The sequence below is a fragment of the Mastigoproctus giganteus genome, chromosome 6 (genome assembly GCF_048544385.1).
Source record: "Mastigoproctus giganteus isolate SK-2022 chromosome 6, ASM4854438v1, whole genome shotgun sequence".
In the NCBI taxonomy this organism is placed as follows: domain Eukaryota; kingdom Metazoa; phylum Arthropoda; class Arachnida; order Uropygi; family Thelyphonidae; genus Mastigoproctus; species Mastigoproctus giganteus.
Window position 1 is genome coordinate 66,421,066 of NC_143580.1, and position 9,301 is coordinate 66,430,366.

The 9,301-nt window shown below is 38.8% G+C and overlaps 1 protein-coding gene across 1 annotated transcript in view; it reads right to left on the bottom strand.

The window, feature by feature from the left end:
• Window positions 1–1,634, bottom strand: part of RpLP1 (Ribosomal protein LP1) — a 28,170-nt gene extending 26,536 nt beyond the window's left edge. The window contains exon 1 of the mRNA XM_090375199.1: window positions 1,477–1,634. Coding sequence (XP_090231325.1) covers window positions 1,477–1,548 — 72 coding nt within the window. The 5' untranslated portion in view covers window positions 1,549–1,634. The remainder of the gene's footprint in view (window positions 1–1,476) is intronic.
• Window positions 1,635–9,301: the final 7,667 nt, after the last annotated feature.

Here is a 9,301-nt window from a genome sequence, read left to right on the forward strand (position 1 = left end):
CATCAAGCACAAAGATCTCAGCATTATATTAGACCCTAAACTCAGTTTCAGACACCATGTTGCAGACATTCACAACAAGGTCTGCAGAGCAAGATGGCTTGCCAAACAACACCTCCATGTCAGAGAGCCTGAGTACACGCTCCAATACATATACCAGTTTCTGCAGCCAGTCATCACCTACGGGTCAGAAATCTGGGCGTCGGCAATGAAAACCACGCTAAAAACCATTGCATCTGATGAGTACTAGCTTCTTCGGTGGGTCCTCTTCAAGCATAAACTGCCACCACTCATACATACTTCAGATATCACCCAACTTCTAAATTACAGAAAAGTCTCCAAACAGATATTTGCCCTCTGCTTGCTTGGGTCAATTAAAATGATAGCAGGTGAAGTCAATATGCCAAATTTTTGGCAGATGTGCAATTGGAGGATGCCCCCCCCCCAAAACCCTAAAGAGCCCTCCCCTCTCTGCAGTCTGTGGCATGGAGGCTCAGAATAGGGGATAGATTCCTGCCCAAGGAGATGCTCCACAACATCCAGGACATAGATGTGGACTACAAAAATTTCATAGAGGGCAAATCGTACAGAAGACGCATCATCAGGGAACAGCTTTCGTCTTCAACCGAGTACTGTCATCATCCTTTCATGTGTCTTCATTTCACATGTTAATATTAATTTTATATGTAAAATATGTAATTATACGTTTTATGTCCTAATATGTTTTAAGTAATTCTTCTTGTATAAGTTATTTAATGTTAAACCCCTAGCATTGTCGCTGTTGTGGGTATTGTTGCATCAGGCAATCATGTAACCAATCACTGCCTGCAATAAAGATATTTAAAACCAATCCGTCATGCACGTGTGGAGTGGAGTTTGATACCACTGAAATGGACTAGACATTCTTTCAAAGGTAATATAAGGAACAGAGGCTGCTGGGTCAAAAATTCAGTTATACTCCAGATTATGAGTACACCTTGTCAGTGCAGTGTGAACATGGCCGGATTCGATACGCATTCAAGCAAAAGAAACCACATTCTCCTCGAAGTACGGATGTGTACCCATAATCTGGAGAACAACCAAATTTTACTTATATCAAAATGCTTTAAATAATCAAATTCTGAGAAAGTAAAACCATTAAAATAATAATAAAAACCACAAATGGACACCCACAAGCATTTTAAATGAGAAAGAACTTTTCCGAACATTGATAAGTAAAAGGAATTTCTAAGGGAGTGAAAATGAATAAAATGAAGGAACATTGAGATTACTGATAATGAAAGGTACATAAAATTAACAAGAAAAAATACCATTGAATCCAAACCGGAATTTCTGCATACATTCATCCCAGATCTGCCCAATATGGCGACAATTGAGATTAATTTCACAAAGAACTTCCGAATGCAGTTAAAGCTAAATTCCACGTGGCCAATTACGGACAAAGATCGGACAACACAACTATGAAATACATTTACTCACCGTAACAGTTATCTCATCATCATTCAGTATTAAAGCACTATATATACAGGCCAATTCGTCCATGGAAGTCATTTTCAGTACACGTTGCCAAAATGGCCTGAGCTGAAATACCAGAACAATGTACTCTTAATCTCGCCACACTCGTTCTGCAAATAAAGAATGATTTCCTGCATGGACACTTTTATAAATGCGAAATATTTTTCGCCCCCTACTGTATAAATTATCAGCAGAGAGCATTGTTAAAATTGCCAACTCTTAAAATTTTAAATATGAAATTAAATTAATTTCAATAATTGTAATGATTTATTGAACAAATTTCGATCTGAAATTACAGTTGAGCATGTAAAAAAGTGCTCAATAGCTAAATTTAAGAAAGAATTAGATAAATTATTATAAGGGATAGACAGTTCCTTTTTCTTTTTTTTTTTTCCTAATGCTGCATAAGCTTGCTTGACTCATTTTTCCACTACTAATATTAATATTAACTCGTTTTCAGTGTGCAAAAATCTCACATAAATTCCTTACGTCTTTCACTGGATTCAAACAAAAGCCTTTTCTGCACATTGTGAGAGGGACAGTCATAACTACTGTCACTGGTGCGAGTTAAGACAGCGAGACAACTACATCCCCGGGGGCTCACATCTGTATCCCCGGGGGCTCACATCCTCTCTCTCTCTCTCTCTCTCTCTCTCTCTCTCTCTCTCTCTCTCTCTCTCTCACACACACACACACACACACACACACACACACACACACACACACACACACACACACACACACACACAACAGGGGGGTAACTCGGGAATTTTTTTTTTTTTTTTGACTGGTGCAGCATAAGCCTCAGGCTTCCTTGTTCCATATGGCTAATAATAATAATAATAATAATAATAATTTAGCTTTGTCTTAATAATGCACAAATACGGGAAAGTTTTCGAGCTGAAATGAGAGTTATTTATATGACTTGAAGAGCAACCAAGAATGCAAGGACGATAAGCAGTGGAAACATTCCCGAATAAAGTTAGAGTTCTGTAGGAGTGAATAATGACATGAAATTTACCAATTATGCCGAGAGGGAGACTGCTAATTAGGACCAGAGGTATTCTCATGCAAGCCTAATAAGTTACTGTGAAGGTGTATGTTTGTGAGGGGAGAGGGGTAATCAAAGCCTGCAAACCTTACTGGCTATATCATTCCAGACAGCTTGGGTCCATGGAAGCATGCTGTTTTAGCCATATTCTAGTCCACCCATCAGTATGAAAAATGAAATGGGATTCGTCAGACCTGGTAACATTTTCCTTACACTGTCCAGTGTGGGTATCTGAGTTCACCGTAACTTATTTTTGCTGAAATGAGCGGAAACCAATTAAGTCATCTGCTGTTCTACACCATGCGTAAATAGTTATGACGAGTTAAACATACTGAAATGCCTCTTTGGTGGGTTACCACTGTTTGTACTAGGTTGTTTTTGACTGACTGTAGCCTTCATTTTACCCAACATAAATCTTTTCAGCTTCAGTTTGATCTTGTATCAATGATCTCTCTGGCCCCGACTTCCAAGCCACGTTCAAATTACATAAATCATTCACCTTGCACCGAACTGCCCAATACCTTTATGCTACATTGTAGTAACAAGTGATACTGTTACTGAAGGAATACTCCATATCGTGGAAATAGGCCTACATATCTAATAAATTCTCCACTCAGTATAAGCATTTAGCCCGAGTGTCAACGATTGTGTGGTCAATTTGAGCTACTACTACTACTTCCTAAATATTCAGTCATCTGATGAACTGAAGACCCACTGCTCTGCTACTATTGACGCATATTATTAAGGAGAATATCTTCAGGACTTTTTGGTAGAAATGCCATTGACGTACATTTCCACCTATCAACAATATGTCGGTGTGGGACTGCTGCTACCAAACAACTGTCTGGCGCGGGACCATTTTATGTTATATTGCTCGAGGTCATCTCCTCTGGCAAACAAAATGGACACACGAAACCTAAGGGGATATCACTAGAAAATTGCCCGGACGTCAGCTTCTTCTCCAAAAACACTCTGATGTTGCTTACACCAAATCTAGAATTTACGTTCTTGATCACTGGATATCGATCCATCAAAGCGAAATTGAAGAAACATGGTTTGACAGAAGACGACTAGTGCCTCTGTAGCAACAAGGTTACACCTAATGAGAGACTGTAACATCTGTCTGGTCCTCAGACAAAACATACTATTAGCCAGAAATTTCCCATTTCTCATGCCTTTCAATGATTTTATTTCTACGAAAGATATTTTCAAAGTTCTTCTCAATTATGCCACATACCTTTTTTGTCCACTGAAATTAACAAAGTAACAAAAATATACTAGTAACGTAATAATGGAGACGTGGGCTAAACTAGAGGGCATTACTTACTGAAAAAGAAACGCTGAAAGCTCTAAATAAGAAAGTTAATATTAGGGCTCAGACACCTGAATATTAGGGCTCAGACACCTGAAAGACTAATTAATACTTTGCCTAATATTCCCTCAATTGAGAAAGGTCATGGTTGCAAAACTGATAGTAAGAGGAGGTCACAATTAAGTCAAATTCGAGCAGAATACCAATGAATCGAAACATTCTTTTGCTGAAGTTGCATGGGGCGTTTAATTAGCCAACAAGAAAGCAAGTCTAATGATAAAATATTAATATTAAAATCGTCAGAAAACACCGCATTGGAAAACCAGTGCAGAAGTGAGACACGTGTGGCTAATACACTTAAAAGCGTATTAGCCACAACTTAGCCAGTTGCTAAGACTGGCTCTTAATCAGGAGCGGATTAAGGTCGGTTGAGGCCTCGGGCGCAGAAGAAAATATTGGACCCCTTAAAAAAGAGAGAGAGAGAGACAGGGAAAATAAAAATACATGTTAACCATTTTTTTTTTAATAAATAAAAAATATTATGTACTATTAATGTTTTATTTCCAATAATATTTTAATATAATATATGTATAATATAATTAATAATAGCATAATAATAATCACAAAGTTTTGAACTGATAGTTGAACATATTAGTTCAACTATTAGTTGAACTAATACGTTCAACTAATTTGTTGGGGTTTTTGCGTATAAAGTTGGGGCTTTTCGTGGGCCCTTCAGAAGTCGGGGCCCAGGGCGCGCGCCTGGTGCGCCTGCCGTAAAATCCGCCTCTGCTCTTAATAACAGCGTTGTTCTTGAAACAGTCTGAAAAGTTGACTTGATTATTTTATCCAAATCTGAATTGTCTGCCAGTATATCAACGGGAGTAAAACAACGAGTTACTTCCATTCCTACCAATATACACTGTGCTGCCACTTCATTAGAAACACCCCTACTGTGCAAACAAATGGTTTGTCCCACAACATTGCAAGTCACATGACCACTGTTGTGGATATAAATGCAGCAGAACAACCTTTCTAGTATCAGTTGCAAACCGTCGCAAGAATGCAGAAAAGGAGTGATCTAACGGACTTTGAACGTGACAGGGTAGTAGGTGCAGGACAAAGCATCTCTGAAACGGCAGTCCTCCTGAAACTTTCACGCACCACAGTTTCAAGGTTGTGTCGAGAATGATGCAACAAACAGAAAACATCCTCTCAACGGCACTCCTCTGGAAGAAAATCGCTTGTTGATGAGAGAGGTCAGAGGAGGATGGCTAGAATTGTGCAAGCAAACAGACCGGCCAAAATGTCGCACATCACGTCAGAATACAACCTTGGTGCGCAGAACAAAATATCGCAACGGGCCACTAGTCGCACTTTGTTGCGAATCCGCTACAACAGCCGACGGCCACATCGCGTAGCTTTGCTATCAATGAAGAACAAGAGAGCACGCCTCCTGTGTGCACACAAACACCAGCACTGCTCTATCGAGGATTGGAAAACAGTTGCTTGGTCTAACGAGTCGAAGTTCCTGGTGCATCATGTTCATGGAAGGCTCAGAATTTGGCGAAAACAACATGAATCCATCGACTCGTCATGTCTGACGACTACTGTGCAAGGTGGTGGGGGCAGTGTTATGGTGTGGGGAATGTTTTCTTGGCACATGTTGGATCCATTGATACCTATAGATTCACGTCCGAATGCCACATCGTACTTAAACATCGTTGCTGACAAAGTGCATCCGTTCATGTTGACAGTTTAACCTCAGTCAGATGGTTACTTCCAGCAGGATAAGGCGCCGGTGCACAAAGCCCGTATCACTATTTAATGGTTCCAGGAACATGACAATGACTTTTATTTGCTGCAGTGGCCAGCTCACGGATCTCAATCCTATTGTGCATCCTTGGGATGGCTGAAAAGGGCTGTTCGCTGCAGGCCTACACCTCCGTCGAATCTCAAGGAACTGCGTGACACACTCTTGTCTGCATGGTACACCATTCCTGCACAACGTTTTCAGCATCTTGTTCAATCCATGTCTAGACGAATTCAGGCTGTTTTGAAGGCTAAAGGAGGCTCAACACGCTACTTGGTAGGTGTACTAATAAAGTAGCAAGCAGAGTGTATGTCGTTTCAACGACAAGCTCGGGTATCTAACCCCAGGGGCTCACATCTGGTGAGCTTGGCACACCCAGGGTCCTTAGCTGGATATCATCATTCTTCTCTTTCTTTGTGATTCCCTCCTACTTCTGACTCTCTCTCAGGTAACTCTCAAATTTTTTTTTGGCTGGTGCAGCATAATCCCCAGGCTTCCTTGCACCCTATGGCTAATAATAATCTCAATCGACGCTGTTTTCCAGAGACAGATATGTTGCAATCAAGTATACGTCTGTTTAGTTATCATAAATCCATTGTATTTTGTCTTCCAGAAATTATGGAAATTTGTGAATGATCAATAAAATATTTATAATACAAAAGCTGTTTTATTTCGTAATGAATGTATACAAATTAAAAATTATCACATTAAAAACCATTTCCGGCATGCTCGGCACATGCCCACTTTTTTGTTCTTTTTTTTTTTACAACTATAGAAATATAATGAATACATTTTTTTTTCTTGATAAAATTTTAATATTGCTAATAAAAAAATAACATCAAATATTTCCCATATCACAAATAACTGTCACAAAAGAATTATACAATATAAACACAAATATCACATAAAAAAACAAACTATTGCAGTAAAGGTAGACAGATTACTGTACATGAAAAAAATTATTACACAAATATTCAATACAAATTTATTCTAAAAATTGCCACAGAATTTACTTCATTATTTGTTGTCAATCCTCTGCTTTTCTCAATGGCTGAGCGATGAGTACGGAGGAAAGATTTTACAACGATCCGGACAAATTGAAGCAATGGTTTTCAATTAAATTTATGGTCATTGTATCTGCAACGTGTTTTATTGTCAAAGATGTTCCTTTTTTTTGTCACAATACTATACATTACGCCGAAAGCTCACTCAGCTTCAGCGCTACTAATCGCAATGGTTTCAAGGATATTTCTTTTTTCATTGAAAAATGGAATTTCAACTCGATTTTAAAGGTAAACTGTCTTCAACAAAATCTCTAAAATCATTAATTTTTATTTTATATTTTATCGGAAATTTTACAAATCTTAATACGTTTTTTTATGCCATGGCTCTCATTTGCCACGGAAGCGAAAGTTCTTCCATATTCCACGATTCCGGGTAGCATACGTTAAAAATTTCTTTCAATTCCTCATCATCAATGATACCATTATTTCCTTTATTTAATTTAAAATCACTCTGTTGCACTAATGACCGATCCATTAAGGATAAAACAAAACAGTAAAACAAAAATTTGTGTTGGGAGGAAATTTTTTTAAATGTGTTCTTACTTTCAATTTTGATTCCTTCAAATTCTTTCGACTTCAACATGTTCTCAATTTTAGCTTTATAATTTTCTTGATAATTTTTCAAATTAGCAATAGCATTGATAGTTCGAATAATTAATTTATCTGCTTTTCCTATAGTAATGCTACGACTTTGTAAAGCTTTTGAAAGGAAGATAGTTCCTGCAGGATGTCGATAATTTGTTCCACGGGGATTTCTGTTATTGTGTGCTTGCTTGCTTGAATGAGTATTTTGCATCTACATTCACACATGAGGAATTATTAAAGTTTCCAAAATGGCAGAAGCTTATCAAATTGTAGCAGGATACTTAATGATTTTGTAATAAATGAGAGCAAAGTGGAGGAGAAATTGTTGAAGTTAAACATAAGAAAAGCACCTGGGGTGGATGGGATCTATCCAGTTATATTAAAGGAGGCGGAAAAGCAACTAAGCAAACCCTTAGCCATAATTATGAGAGCATCCTTGGACTTAGGCTCCCCTAAGTTCACATCTCCAGTCCGTGGAGGTTCCCACGGACTGGAGATGTGCAAATGTATCCCCAGTTCACAAAGGGGATCGAAGGGTGACACGAGTAATTACAGACCAATTAGTTTAACTTCTGTTCTGGGTAAAATAATGGAGTCACTGGTTAAAGATGCATTGCAGGATCATCTAGACAAGACTGCAGCAATAATTCAGACACAGCATGGGTTTGTTAAGGGAAAGTCTTGTCTGACAAAATTGATAGGATACTATGATGTGGTTACAAAGGAACTGGATGCAAAAAATAATTTTGATATAATATATTTGGATTTCAGGAAAGCTTTCTACACTGTTTCGCATGGAAGACTATTGTACAAATTGGAGCAGAATGGTATTAAGGGTAAGTTGCTACAATGGATAAAAGGATGGTTAAGTGGGAGAAGACAGAGGGTGGTACTCAATGGGTGCTGCTCTTCGTGGACTAATGTTATTAGTGGAGTCCCACAGGGTTCGGTGTTAGGTCCACTGTTGTTTTGTATATTTATCAATGATATTGATGAAGGATATAACAGGCTTAATGTCGAAGTTTGCAGATGATACAAAGGTTGGCAGGATTGTTAATGACAGTAATGGCAGTGTGCTGCTGCAACAGGATCTAGATAATTTGGGCAGATGGGCTAAGAAGGAACTAAAGTTTAACCTTGACAAATGCAAAGTACTGCATATGGGTAGAAGTAACCCCAGAGAAAAGTACACACTGTGTGGTACTACACTTAAGATGGTAGAAAATGAAAAAGACCTGGGAGTAATTGTGCAGTCAGATATGAAGTTTTCTGAGCAATGCAGACATGCTGCCAGGGCAGGTCACGGGGTTTTGTCAATGATATATAGGAATTTTGCTAGCAGGGAAAAGGAGGTGATTGTCCCTTTGTATAAGGCAATGGTCAGGCCACGCCTTGAGTACTGCGTACAGGTCTGGAGACCTCATTTTAGGAAGGATGTAGATTTACCTGAGCGTGTACAGAGAAGGGCAACAAGATTGGTGAGGGGAATGAAGGGATCCTGTTACCAAGAGAGGCTTAAGTTCTGCAAATTGCAGTGGCTGGAGACTAGGCACCTGCGCGGTGATCTGATTGAGGTGTATAAGGCCTTGAATGGGTTGAGCACGCTGAATTCTGATGGGATCCTTCCACTTGTTCAGATTACGAACCTAAGGGGGCATAAATTCAAATTAAGAAAGGACAGATGTAGAATAGATGTGCGGAAAAATGCCTTTAGCCAGCGGGTGGTTAATTGCTGGAACAAACTTCCATCTGTTTGGAAGTTGATAGGTTGAATAAATTTAAGGAGGAACTGGACAGGCATTTGGAGGGATTGGTGTAATTTTTTTTTTTTTTTTTTTTTGGCTGATGCTGCATAAGCTCATAAACTTGCTTTCTTGCATCACATGCCACTACTACTACTACATCATACCAATGGAGAATAAGGCCATCAGCTCTTACTATTGTTCACCGTTCAATGTGTACAA